The sequence below is a fragment of the Cavia porcellus genome, unplaced genomic scaffold (assembly GCF_034190915.1).
Source record: "Cavia porcellus strain 051 isolate PalLab524CR breed Dunkin Hartley unplaced genomic scaffold, mCavPor4.1 scaffold_15, whole genome shotgun sequence".
In the NCBI taxonomy this organism is placed as follows: domain Eukaryota; kingdom Metazoa; phylum Chordata; class Mammalia; order Rodentia; family Caviidae; genus Cavia; species Cavia porcellus.
In genome coordinates, this window is record NW_026947498.1 from 49,111,400 (window position 1) to 49,126,512 (window position 15,113).

The window sequence follows — 15,113 nt, forward strand, 5'->3', positions numbered from 1 at the left end:
CAGGAAAAACCTTCAGTGATTTGGAATCAATTTGTTCACCTAAAAGCAAATGTGGCCCTATATGTTTCAATATTTTCCTCAGAGTGATGCAATGAAGGTTAACATTTCATTCCCCCAAAGGCCACAACAAATAGTTTCCAAAATTATGAATGTTAAGGAGCAGTGTTAAAAAATGTATTTTAGGTAAAATAAAATATTAAGTTATCAGTAGTTTGTTTTATGATTGTTGTTTCCTAAAAGCTTTGAGAAACAAACAAATATGTAGTTGTGGAAAGAAAGAAATAAAAATATAAAACCAGTAGTGACTTTTTAAAATTTCAAATAATTTCCATTTTATCAGTTTTGCCTGCAGAAGGAAGGACCATACCACTCAAAAACAGAAGGGCTTATGCTTTTATGTGCCATCACTGAGTTTAGGCTATTTGAGCTTTTGCTGACATTATGTCTTATAATGAGAATAGGATATGAGAGTATTCTGAATGTACAATTTGCATTAATTGTTATCAATAGACTGAGAACTTAATAGATGATTTCTATAATCTCCCAGTACAGGAAAACTTAAAACTTCTAGTTTGAGAGTTACATTGGTCAGTTTTCCTTTTGCTGGATTCAATACCAAACACCCACAATTTAAAGGATTAGAAGTTCAGGGACTTCAGTCCGTGGTCAGCAGGCTTCTAGGGAGGAATGCCATGGTGGAAAGGCATAGAGAGGGAAAGCTGCTCACCTTACAGCATTCAGAAAGCAAAGAGAATGCAGGGAGGAGCCAGGGCACGTCCCGTGGGTGAGTATAGTGCTTCTCTGACAAGCACTGAATTGACCCTTCTCTGACCAAGGATCACAGATGAGTATGATGCTCCTGTGTTTCAATTGCCTTCCAAACACACACAACTTCTGGGGGATCATTTTAGATCTAAACTTCAAGAGGACATAATTTTTAAAAGAAGGTACCAAATTAATTATTATTTTTTCTTGCAGTTGTTAAAGTGTCATAATTTCATAGGCTTATTACAGCTGGATATCATCCTAGTCACCGTGTAGTCCAAAGTGCATTATACAAATGTGCAAACTGACTGTAAGGTCTATCATATGACTTCTTCAAGATTATACAGGTAATTATAGAATTAGAGAATGAAAATCAGAGCTCAAGGCTATTACTGCATTTATACAACTTCAAGAAGTGTTTATGATGTTAATACAATCATGATGAAGCTAGTGTTTCCCTTTTGATTGAAAAGTTTCTGAATCCAGAAATATGTGCTCTGCATTTTGTGAAGTCACGCAAAATTGGCATTCATTGTTGACATATGGAACTACATTTTTTTGAGGAAAAAAGGAATGAAATTGTGATTAACATAAGCTGTACATTTAGCTTACTTGGAGGATGGAGGAAAAGAAAAAGATGAGAAAAATAATGCATGAATATACTTTTCTGCACATGGAAAGAAACATCTAATATTGCTGAAAAAACTGATTTAAATCTATGTTTTGGAAATCACTATTCAGTGACAGTAATCTTCTCCTTATTTCCCTTCCCAAAGTCTCACATTTTGCATGTGAAAAGGGAGGCTACATGGCTTATAGAGGGGGATTTAAGGGCACCAGACTCTGTACCAGGTACCCTGGGTCCAATGCCATCTCTACCACCTCCTAGGGTAGTGACCTACAATAAAACTACTTCACACCTGGTGCTTCAGTGTTGTCACTGTAAACCAAGGACAATTGCCTATTGTACTCAGCTTGTTCAGTTAAACACCTATCTCATAAGATAATGTTACTAAATCCATTAGAATTATGCATAGTAATTATTATTCTATTTGTTTGAAAAAGTTCTTATTTTCCTGGCACTGGTGAGATTATTTAGTCTGTTTACTATAGTGTGTTCCTAATTGGCCTCTCTGGAGAGTTTTTCACCTTGGTGGTCTGGGTATCACCACAGTTCCTATGGCATACACTATTGCTGTCTTAATTTATAACCTCTTTTCTCAAAATGGTGCAGGTACAGTGATTTCTCCCACTCTACCATGATTTGTACCTCCAATCAGTGATTGCACACATGATCTCTCAGTGATGCTGCTGGTCCTTAGGGATTCTGGCACATTCCCCAGCTGTTCCCTGGCTTTGGACCATCCATCTTGCAGCTATCTACCACTTCTTCTTGGCTTTGCAGAAAAGTACCATACATCTAAGTTTTCAGTTTTCTTTTCCATGTCTCTTGTGTGTATATTTTTAAGATACTTTCTATGCCAGTAGGAAAACTTTCTAGATCTGTCATATCACCATTGCCACTCAAGTGTGAATTCCCCATGTTGGTACAGGCACTTTGACAAATATTTTCTATTGCTTTTCAGAAAAAAAAAGAAGATGTGTGGTTCTTTTGCTTCGAGATTCCACATACTGGACTGCATATATATATATATATATATATTTTCTAATGTGAAGGCCAGAAAGAAAAACCTGTGTCAGAATCTAAATATTCTTGTTCTCCATTCTTCCTCAGGCTCCTTTATCGGGGGAGAGTATTGCATTCATGAGCTATCCTATGTTGTATCTTTCCTGTGGATTTCAATTGTAATTTATACTCTCAGTTCTCAAAGCCAAGCTTTTAAAGTTAAAGCCTGGGTGTCAAAAAGCCAAGTGTCTTTTTATCTCTAGCAGTCAAAAACCACAATTTTGTTTTTACCGTTTCTCTCTGCTTTGAGTTTAAAGTAAGACTGTTTGAAATCAGAGTTAGGCAGTAATTTCCTTTACATATAGCTGCTGATCTCATCTTCCTCAGAGGGTAGAGAACTATGGTGCGGTAGAAATGATCAGGAGGAAACCTATTCAAACTATGATTCCATCATGCATGAATTACACACAGTGGGGAACAGTTTAAGAAATTTCAAGGTTAATTTGGGCTACATGGGTGTGGTCATAGAACCTATCTATTCCTTAGTAGAGTATCTCTCTGAATATGTCAGTACCATTCTGCTAGCAGTATATATTATATTTATATGACAGCAAGTGAGCCTAGGTTCAATCTCTGCAACTGGAGAAAATCAAAACTAGGGCCAGAGAGATAGCTCAGTAGCACAGCTTCTGCCTTGCAAGGGTGAGGTTATGAGTTCAATCCCTGGTACCAACATAAATAAATAAATACAAACAATGCAATCCAAGATAAAAAAAATACTGATGTAAAGCCATCAGAGGCTTTTTCTTGTAATTTAAAAATGAGACTACTATGTGTTTCATCTTTAATATATATCAGTTTATTTCCAGAAAAGCTAGTTTTAATGTATTTGGAACTGGTCCACTGATATTTTAGCCCCTTCTGCGTTCCTGCTCCCATTCCATTAAGGACTATGATCAATTTTCTATTTCCTACCTGGCTAATCAAGCCATACACTTCAGGATGGTTCTTTACTCTTTTCTTGCACTCAGCCTGGAAAAAAAATTCAATACCAGTTGTTGTTATTTCATATTCAAAATAATAACTTATATTTGTTTACCTTGTCCAGTCTTCATCTAAGAATCAATTCTTCATTTTTTGTTGTTATTCTTGTTTATATCAAAGATTGAACTCACAAACTCCTGCTTTACAGGCAATTCTTTAATTTTCATCAATCATGCCACTATTCAATACATCTCATTCTGACATTTCCCTCTTAATTAGTTTATAATGTAATCATTTTAAATTGAAACTCTCTATACTTTATTTTGTAAAGTAACCAAATGCATTTGTTAGTATACTTTTGTGTGACTGCTGGTCTAATGACTATCCTGGAAACTCTTGGGGGGGTAAGAACCATCTTTGGGGGGCTGTAGATTTAGCTCAGCGGCCTAATCGTTTGCCTGGCAAGCAGGCAGTCGTGAGTTCGATCCCTGGTACCAACAAAAAGGAAAAAGATAAAAAAAAAAAACCCAAGAAACAAAAAACCAAAAACCATCTTTGGATCCCAGCAGCCTGAGTTTGACACTTAAATTGCCAACAAAATATGTGAGATAAATGAATTAATCAATTGATGCAGGAACTTTAAATAGGGGAATAGTATTAGAAAAAGCCCCTTCTACTCTTGGATAAGGGTTGACAGTTTTGAAGTTATTTTTCCGTTATTCATTATTACCCATGAATACACGATTGATTATTGGAAAGTGGGTTTATGTTCAGCCAGATTATATTGGCACAGAATCCTTTGTGATTGGCTGATTCTTGTGCTGTGAATTCTCACAAATATTTTGTAAATAATCTCTATTAAGAAAGATATATTTTCATTCCAAAATAATCATACTAATAAGCAATTGTTTAATCAGAGGAAAGTGAGCATTTAAAATGACTATATTTTCATTTTATTAACTTGTAATTACACTGCATGAAAGAATGAAGGATGTCAGTACTTCAGAGATGCTAAGAATAATAAAATGTATGTGTATCTTGAAAAGGAACCTAGTAAAGTATTATGAAAAAGCTTTTAAAGTGAGTTAATTCAATCTGTCAATTTTTTATTCCCCGCACCAAAAGTAGTAGAATAAATATTCTAAACTAAACATTTTAGATCATTTGATCTTTTGGTTACTTGAGGAAATCCTCAGTAGAAAGACAAATGAGGAAGATGAATGAAGGAAAATAAATGGATGCTTATTTGTGTCAGAGAAAACTGTAGTACACTTTTAGGAACAACCTTTAGCATTCATATTACCTTACGGTATACATCAGCATCTTTGCAGACATAAAATTTCTGAATATGTTCTCAATGGCTGAATACATTTCTTTCCTTGTTTGAAGCATTATTCTGAAATTATATGGTATGTTTTATTCTTTATTTAGCAATAGAAGAACACTCTACACTAATGAATATATGTACATAGTAATGGATATTTCAGAATAAGGTTTTTATATTTTCACTTTAAATCATACCTGCAATGTTCTAGTGCAACATCAAAGTAAAGAATAGAGAGCTGCAGTCAAGACATCACATCAAAAACTATGATTCTTCATTAAAGAAGTTTGGTTTCCTATACTTTTCCAATTAGTGATTTTGGAATGGAGACTATGTCGCAGTTCTTCCCCTCTTTCTGGGTTGATGGTTGCTTCTCAGGATAGAATAGTGGTTCATTTCTTAAACAATGAACTCTGTTAAAATACACATGTTTTCCTTTCCTTTGTTTTGGGGTCTATTTTTAAAAGTGTATCTTTTCTCATCTTTATTACTTCCTTGTCCCTTGATACCTTTCTCCACCTCCAAAAGTCTACCTTCTACTTTTTCTGTTTCTCTCGCTGTCTCTGTGTTGTTTCTGTCTCTGTCTCTGTCTCTGTCTCTGTCTCTGTCTCTGTCTCTGTCTCTCTCCTGTCTTTTTCATTTTTCAAATTTCTTGTCTAAGAGAAACCAAATGTTATTTAACTTCCTTTGTCTGACTTCTTTTGCTTAACATAATGGTCTCAAGTCCCATTCATTTTCTTCAAATGGCATGATTTCATTTTCCTTTATGGCTGAATAAGACTTCATTGTGTATGATTTCTTTATCCAATCATCTGCCAGTGGCCATCTAGTCTGCTTTCAGAGCTTAGGTATTGTGATTGCACTGCAGTAAACACAATATGCATGTAACACTATGTTAGAATGTCTTTGGTTCTTTTGGGAATATATCCAGGTGTGGTGTAGCTGAGCCAAACGGATCTTTTCAAAAAGTTTCCAGTCATCCAATTCTTGTGTATGGTTTCAGATCTTTCCTGAGGATAGGTGACCTTGCAGCTCCAGAGTGAGCCTATGACACTGCAGGGACCACCCTCTCGCACAGTGAGATGGGCAGTTGATGCCCAGGAAGGCAAGAAATGAAAGAATCAGGGCATTGTTGATGCACAAGAACCCATTTTGTATTTTTTTAAATCTATAATTTTTTTCCTAACTGTTATAAGATCAGTTTTAGTGTAGTGAAAAATGAACTTTAAATTGATGATTATATAGTTCAAGAAATTATGTTTGGTGTGAAGTCCCTGTTTTGTTTTTTTTTCAACTGTAACAGTAGCATACACATTGGCCCATGTGGGGGTCATACAATTAAAGAAGTATGAAACTCTGATAGACTGTGCCCATTTGTCTCTGCAGAAGTTACATCCTTAGTAGATGAAGGCACTTTTAAACACGTTTGCTTTTTTTTTTTTTTCAGGTCACAGGAGTGCTATTTAATAAATTACTTTTCTCAGGCACTCTGAACTACCTTTATTCTTTGCAAAGGTTAATGCAGCTTTTCAAAGTGTCTAAGTTATTCTCAGAGAATAATTTATGCACTAAATAGACTCCTCTTATTTAGAAAGCGTCTAAATGAAAAAAAGTGAAATATAAATTGGTAACAAGTAGACACGATTGTTTATTCCCAAATATTTTCCTCCCAATATTTATTGATATGGATTGAATATATATTTTTGACTACTACATGTAAAATTCCTATACTTGTTCCCCTTATTCCCCGAACCTATTATTCTTATTGTCTTGTTTTATCCATAGCATTTATCACAAAAGTATCACATATCTTACTTACAGATTTTTGTCCTTTTTGACTTACTTTATTAGAATGTAAGTTATATCTGATAATTTGTTTTTAAATTGCTGTACCTCAGCAATTTACTTTTGGGACAGTACCAGGTACATGTGAGCATTTAATAATTGCTTGATAAATGAATGCAGGGATAAATCTACACTTATCAAATCCACCATATAAATGGCAAATTTCTTCTTGTTTGGCTTTATAGTCATCATTTTCTGGAAATCAGCATCATGTAACGGTCAAGGGTGTAGTTTCTAGAGTCTTTGGGCATTGCATGGATCCTGCTCCTGACACTGTTTCACTTAAGAGAAGTTACTTAATATTTTGAGCGCTTTGGTTTTCTTTTCCCCAGTATATACTATTTTAGTGTATAAAGTACACGCTTAATGTATTCTAGTCCACAGGTGGCCCTTACAAATCACATGTGCTATATCATTAAATCAATTCGTGAAATTCCAAATGCATCCATTGCTTACCTGATTGCAATTATGAGGGTGTTTTAAAATATTTTGCTTCATTCATCTGAATCATTGTGAGAAGTCCATTTATTATTTGTTTATTTTAAAAATAAAAAAGAAAAATCAAGAGACAAACATTCAAAAAGCAACAACAAAAGCAAAATGACAGCAACAGCAACAAAAAAACAATAGCAAGAAGTACAAGGCACACATTTAAAGCTTACTTTGTAATACATTTTATTCTCTGAAAATTAGCAGGACATTAATTTTGTTTCTTTAACAAACTTCATTGGAATCAAAACAAAATGAAATAATTCTAAGGTCAAGCTCATTTTTGAATTTTACTCTTCCATTTTCTAGGTTTGTAACTATGGAAAAACAACTAAAAAGCTGAAGCTTCAACTTGCATATTTGTAGTTTGGTAAAAATTAAATGCATGTTAATGGTTGAATATTAAGCACAGCACTATTCTTAATGCATAACAGATCTCAATAAAATTAAGGTAAATTTTATTTTATAATAGTACTTAGGGAATATGGAAGAATTATATAAGTTTTTATAAAATTAATGAGAATTTAGAGTAAAAGTATTTTTTGGTGACTTCAGATTCAATTCTAAGCAAATACAGTGATAGATTGAAATATTGGAAAAAGTTATCATTTTTAAAAGAGATTTTAATATAAGAAATATTGACATATTTGAAAGAAAATCGCTTATTATATGACTGTTTTGTGTCACAGCACAGAACATACTGGTACCAGTTTAAGAGATGTGGGTAACTTTAAATCAGCACTTCTGAATTTCTTAAAATTCAATAATTTATGTTCAATCCTCTTTTCTCTCTCCATCTTCATCAAAAATATGATGATACTAAGTAAAAAACACAAAACCTGCAGGCACACATACCTTCAAGGTGGTCACCACGGAAGGTATTACACTGTTTTATCATATTAGCTGTGTTACGCACTGTTAGCACCTAAGTTGGTTCAGGTGTTGGTTGTTGCAATTAGATATGATACAGAAGTTGGAAAATGCTTCTGCTGAGATGGTCTAACAAGAATGTCTGAGTCCACTCTTCAGCATCTAACTCCTGTGATCTCAGAATACACCACAGAAATTGGGCTATCATTAAACTTCAGAAGCAAGATCAATTCATGTGTCTGGAATTGCTGCTGTTCTGGGAAGCCAGGATATTAGGCTTTGATGAGTGTAGTCTTAACATAGTTTTCAGTTTCCAAGTAATTGATTGTGTCACACACACACAGACACACACACACGTACAATTAGAACTATGAAGATCTAGGTAAGATTCAATCCTTTAAGAATGCTCAGACTGTGCTATGTTTTTTTCTGAATGTGGAAGTCGTACCACCATTGTCTTCATACGACGAATGACAAATCCAAAGAATGGCTGAAGAAGAATTTGAATACATAGCTGCTGACAGCAAAATCAAAGTATTTTCTGCTAGGGCTCATTGTCTTCTATTTCTACATCTCCTTCATTTAAAAATATTGACAAGTTTTAACGTCTATGACAGTACTGTAGCTTTTGTTCATTATGTGAAAGGTGCATGCCATGCCTTTTCTGGAAAACTTTGGATCTGATCTAAAGTTAGAAAACTTTCAGTAAGCTGTTTCATTAGTCATAAGATTTTCATCCATTTTTTGGCAACATAGACATGTCTAGTTTCATCTATAATAATGGTTTTTACTATTCCTCCAAAGAGAAATGAGGACCTTCTCTGACTGATAAAATTATTTTCTCCCTAATAATGCCCATATTATGACATATAACTCTATTTAAAATTGTATCAATGCTATAAGAATTTCTATTCCTTGTCACACGAAAGATCTATTAAAGCACACAAAATTTGAAAAGCTAAAGAAGACAGCTGATAATAATAAAAGAACCACTATATTTATTTAATAAAGGTTGACATTTAGGTAGATAGTGCAGCCAAATTTATTATCAGAAGGATCTGGGGTTGAATTCTACTATTTTTATTTCTTTTCCAAGTCACTAAAACTTCCTGAGAATCATCTTTCCCCCACATGGAGTAATAAATGACGCATTTTTGGAAAAGTGCACAGGAACAAATATGGTCAGCTAGCAACCTGATTACTGAGACTACTGAGCTGGTTTGGGCAAGACAAAGTCCTCAGCTCAAGTGCATCTCTTGTTTTGAGAGTCCAAGACTTAACAAACCATTTTCTGGCTTTGGTCCTAGCCTTTGGCCTGGGGACTAATTTCATCCCCACACTGTCTGGTGGCCTCACCACAAGTCACTTAGGTCTCGGACAGACTCTTAATTTGATTTACTTTTATATAAATTTATTAATATCAATCACGGTGTGCTCTGCACAAGATTAAGTTGGTCTTCAGTGTCCATCTGTGTGAGACGTTTCACACATTTCCAGAAGACTATAGCTAATCAGACACATAGCTGTTCACACCAGTCACTCTTTGTGACCAAGTAGCACAGTATAACGCTGAAAAAAGGAAGTTCCTGTTAAGTTGTTTTCAGTCTACTTTTGAAGATAAACTTATCCCTTCCTTTCCCACATCCTGACCAAAGACACTTTTTTTAAACCATAAATTTGTTTTAAAGTGATGATGTAAAAATCAAGGCATATTTACTTCCTTTTGCTAAAGATTTGATTAATCTTCAAGAGATCTTTTATCCCAAACCTCAAGCTTTTAAAATGCACTAAATTATTTGAGTAAACCTTTACATTTTATTTTCTTTTTGCTTTTTATGCATAAACCAAAGCCACCAAACTGAAAGACTTTATTTCACTGTACAAACCATGGGTTCAAAAATTGTACACTCCTGGAAAATGTTTTTGCTTTAGCAGGCGAGAAAAGGGTACTCAGTTAAAAAAACATTATTAAATATCAGACTAATGTTTAAGTCTAAAAGTCAATTTTCATTTATTTGACCAACCCACACTGACATTTTAAAAACAACTCTCATTGCTCTATACTATGAGTTTATCATTTTCATACCTCTGTGTTAGCCCTCATCATCCATGAAGGAGCAGTGCTCTTGTTGGAGATCGTGCTGTTTTTCAGACACATACTACTTCCCTGTTCTTCCTTTTGTAGTATGTACGTGTTTACTGAGAAAATGATGCATAAACCAATGACTTTGAGAACTTGCAATGGTAGAGAAATTTTTTTCTCACCTTATTTGGTCAGTAAAAGTACTCAAAATTCCCTCTGAATTAGATATTGAGTGTTTGAATACTTCTGACTTTATGTATGTTGATATTATGAATGTACAACTGTCTCCAAATTGGCAAGTTTTTCTATCTGTATTATTTAAATCTCCTCAATACTTGTTTTGAATTCTTTCTATTTAAAATAATTTTTTGCAAACTTTATAAGTTACTCCTTAGCTATTCTAATACAAAAGTGTGGCTCTCTTACATTTAGCAAACTGAAGTTGAGCAATAAAAATAATACTGAAATACTGTAACCAAAATTTCTGCCTTCCTTTTGGATAATGGTTTCTGATAATCACCAGACTTTAGTGAGTTTTTACAGTAAAGATATAGACTGCTTATTTAACAGTGAGTTTAAGCCTTTCCAGCAAATATATGTGAAGGCTGCAGTCGCCCACATCATGATTCTTTTCCAGGTTTGGCAATGGATGGAATATGGCTGTTGCTGTTGCTGACAATTAGAGTGCTTCCGGGGTCGACTCAGTTCAATGGTTACAACTGTGATGCCAACCTCCACAGTAGATTTCCTGGTAAGTCTGAACCTAATCTATTCTCTAATTGCTGCTGGAAGGAATGATTATATTTGAATGGTAAATCATTTAAATACATATGGACAATAGGGTCAATCCCTTTTCATTAAGTGCACATTAATAAATGGTAAATGACAAGGGACATTTTTCCAGAGTTGTAATTTATATCCATATTAACATACAAAGTGTTCATCAAAGATAATATTATTATAATGACTGCTCACAAATCTGAAAATTATTGGCTAGATGGTAGGAAAATTAGAATAGGCTAATTTCACTCAAAAATTTGCCTACTTGATGAATTCCTTTCATAAGTTAATTCAGACTTTTAAAATTGCTCTTAAACATGAATATATTTATTTAAGAATAATGCTTAAATGATTATAAAATATGTGTTACCTGCAAAATACTATTTCAATGAACTATTGGTCATCATGGAAGTATACAGTTCTACTTCTGAATTAATTTCACAGACATTTATTTGTGGTAAGTATGATGCTTTGCTTGTACTTGATATGTTCCACAGGTTCTCAAGATCTACACTGAGCAGACACTCAATATTTCATTAAAGTATTTGACATTTATACTGTTTAGAGTTATCAAATTATATTTCAACATTTACACATGAAAGTGAGAGACTGAGAAATTATTTTCCCCAAGTCTACCATGCAAACTCTATCCTTTAGGCCATGTACTGCATTTCATAAATTTATCAACCTCTGCATAGTAGAGCTACAGCACATCTGCACAGAGCAATGAGTTCACAGCAGAAGTGATATTGCTACATGAGAATAAAGACTAAAACATATCCAAATGACTCACTGAATTCAGATCTAGTGTCTGTGCACTCAGCAAATACAGAAAAATATAGAGGCCTGGTGGGGAATACCTGGAGATAGTCTAGAAAGGATTTTGAGACATGGTCTTTAATGGTTTTGAATATTACATATAAATTTTTTTAGTATTTCTCAATATGGAAAATTTCAAACATCAAAAGTAGATTTGGGCAAAAAGAGCATATATGCTGATAATCTGCATTTATTATCAACATTTAATTTCATTTTTCTTTTTTCAGTATTCTCATCTCTGAAATATTTTAAAGGAACTTCATTATTCATGCTTCAGTATGTGTATTTAATAAAAAACTGTAAAAATTGCTATATTATGTATATATTTAATAGATTTCATGATTTCTTCATGTTCCCAAATATTCAGCAATGTTGTGTTTAATTGGTCATTTATTGTATAGAATTTTGGCACTCTGGGTGTGTCTGGTGCAGCCAGGAAGTGTCAGTTATCAGTCTTATCTTTGCCTATTTGTCCTATAATCTAATTAGGCCTAGAGATTTAAACAAATGCAAATTCATATATTTTAGCAAAAATGATTTGTCTGTTACATTGCATAATTAAAGATTTCTGTCTATATTTTGTAGACAAGGAAGAGTAATGGAGTGTTTTTAAACATACTTTTTAAAGGTTTAATGGGGTAAAAGGTTTAATAGTTTAAAACTAAATCGTTCTTAAAAATAAACATTGGAGAAAGTAAAATAGAATCAATTTAGAAGAGTCTAGAAGCAGATAAAAATATGGAAGGCACTGGAGTGGGAGCAATAGAAAGGAACAACTTTATTAAGGTTTTCTTTCTGGTGGACTCAGCAGAATTAGAGAACTGATTCAACAGGGAGGCGAGAGGACAGGAAGATGAGGATATTTTGAAAAAACTTTTTTATTTTAAAGAAGGATAAAAATGATACAGAATTTCAAAAAGTGGAAAATTAACACTAGTTATTGTGTTGCATATGGTTATTACAAGATTTAGGTATACAAATGATCGAACAGTCAAATGATGAAAGCAAAAACTTATTATTGATGAACTTACAGAGATTGGTAGTACAGTTATCTATCTTGTAGACACACACACACATATGTATGTTTTCTTATATACATATTATCTCTTCCCTTCTTCCTTCTCTCCTTCCCCTATCCCAGTTGTTCTTTCCTTTTGTCACCTTCTTTCCCTTTCATTTTCTATTGTATGGTAGGGTTCTTATTACTCTTTCAGTTTTTTTTTACACTAGGGAAACAATATGATATTTGCACACATGAGTTTGATTTATTTCACTTATGAATATGGCCTCAGAACTGCAGGATGGTTAAAAAAAGATGTGGCATTTTTATACAATGGGGTACGTCTTGAGAGTGGATGATTAAAAGTTGATACTGTTAGGAGCCAACAGAAATGTAGCATACTTGCATGCTTTGGAAGGCAGTTTGAGTTTGGAAAAAGTGTTTTAGAGGAATTTTTTAGGAAGGAATGTGTAGTGGTAGCTTCTGTGCGATGGATATGGGTATGAATCAGAGAAAGGAGGTCAGAACTGAAAATGGCTATATGAGAACTGAAATCCTGTGCAGTGTGCGAGCAAAGATTAGGAGACAGCAAAAGGAAATGTTTCAAAAAAGACTAAGGAAAAAGAACAGCAATTTGATCTAGAAGTTGAAATAGAAGAGTTTTACTTTCTTTTTGCTGTGTTTGTGTGTGTGTGTGTGTGTGTGTGTGTGTGTGCGTGTGTGTGTGTGTATGTGTGTGTGTGTGTGTGTGTGCGTGTGCACTTGTGTAGTGGGGAGGAAGGCGGATTCCTGAGTAAAAGTATTCAGAAATTGGAAATGTGATAAGGAAATAACTGATGCAATGAGAAAAGAACATACAGTAGCAAAGAACTTCACAATTAGAGGAATCAACCTTTGGAAAGTAATAGCTCTTTATTTGATTTATAAGAAAACAGGTAAAGACAGACACTGGGAAAGTGAGATAAGCTTTTTTTCCTCATGTGTTGGGAGAAGGTAGTCTTCATCCAAATTAGGGGCCAGAGGCCTGGAAGACCCTTGGAAGGCTGGTCAGAACAAGGCTCTATTACAGATGGAGACGTCTAAGATGTAAACCTAATGCTTAGCAGCGAGGCTCTGACTGATATTGGAGTTATACATACTTGTAAGTATGAATAAAACATGTTGATCAGCCCAGAGGTAAGGCAGCAAAAAAGTACATAGCATATGGTAAAAATTTTTAATTATGTTAAAACATTTGTTTATGATGATATCTCCTGAATACACACAACAAAAACAACTTGGGAAGTTATTTAAATTGTGGACTCCATCACCTCACCCCAAATATGTGATGTCAGAATCTCTGAATATCGTAACAGAGTCTATTTAAAACCCTGTAGATTATGCTAATGCATGTTTATGGTTAAGACCAAGTGTATTACTTTGAGGGGCTTTTATTACAATTAAAAGCACAATATAAATGAAAACAAAATCTTAGTACAGCCCCCAAGTTCTCTGTACTAAGGTAGCAGAGAAAGAAAATACTTTATTATTAAATAAGCATGAAGCTCAGTATGTGACAAGCATTTCATGCAATTACTAAGAGATTGCAAAAGTAGGGAAAAAAAGAAAACAAAATCTCACCCTTTGAGACAGCCTGCAGCATAGCTATTTTCAAAATAGACAAGAACTGATTCTCAACTAAAAAGACTTGACAGAACCATTTGTCATGCATCTTGACTTTACCTGGTAATTGAAGAGACCATTTGTGTGAGTTTGCTGGCTTTACACAGTGGAAAAATTAACTTCTTACAAGGTATGAATTGGGGTAGTTTTGCCATTTGAAGTAAAGTCCACACCAAGTTAAGCTCCCACCTTCTCACAGAACCTGGGAGATAAAGATGTAATCTCTCTTTGATGTTTACATTTCAAAGAGCTCCTGATTTCTTGAGAAAAACCTTGTGGGTCCTAAAGTGTACAAAAGCCTTATCTAGTTTTCAAATGGATATATATATATATATATATATATATATATATATATGCATTTCAAAGAAAGAAGAAAATACAATTTCAAATTCTCTAAAGTAAATGCTCTAAGGTAGGTCTTTCATTTTGAACAGGAGAATCTAGCCTCTTATTTTAGTTTATGTTCTTCCTTATAAACATTAGCACTTTTAGTAGTATCTGGCTAAGGCAATAAATTTCCAAATGTCCAAATATATATATATATATATATATATATATATATTTGGAACTATATGTGTATTTGGAAATATATTTTTATATATCAGTCATATACACACGTTGTATAATTCAAAGTATAATTCAAAATTATTCAAAATAATTCGAAATTGGGCCTAGGAATTTAACTCAGCAGCATAAGTGTTTGCCTGGCAAGCAGAAGGGTGTGAGTTGGACCCCTAGTATCTAAGGAAAAAAAAATTGAAATTCTATTTTTAAAAAAAACCTCCTGAAATCCAGTAAAACAGAAGTGTTGAGAGAGTCTTCAAGCTTTTATGGTTGCTGTATTTTTTTTTTTTTTTTTTGCAGG

General features: G+C 33.8%; 1 protein-coding gene across 1 annotated transcript in view; it reads left to right on the forward strand.

Moving 5' to 3' along the window:
• The first annotated feature begins 10,629 nt into the window (after positions 1–10,629).
• The window catches only part of Zpld1 (zona pellucida like domain containing 1), a 44,312-nt gene continuing 39,828 nt past the window's right edge, over positions 10,630–15,113 (forward strand). The window contains exon 1 of the mRNA XM_013151717.3: positions 10,630–10,738. Within this exon, the coding sequence (XP_013007171.1) occupies positions 10,633–10,738 (106 nt within the window). The 5' untranslated portion in view covers positions 10,630–10,632. The remainder of the gene's footprint in view (positions 10,739–15,113) is intronic.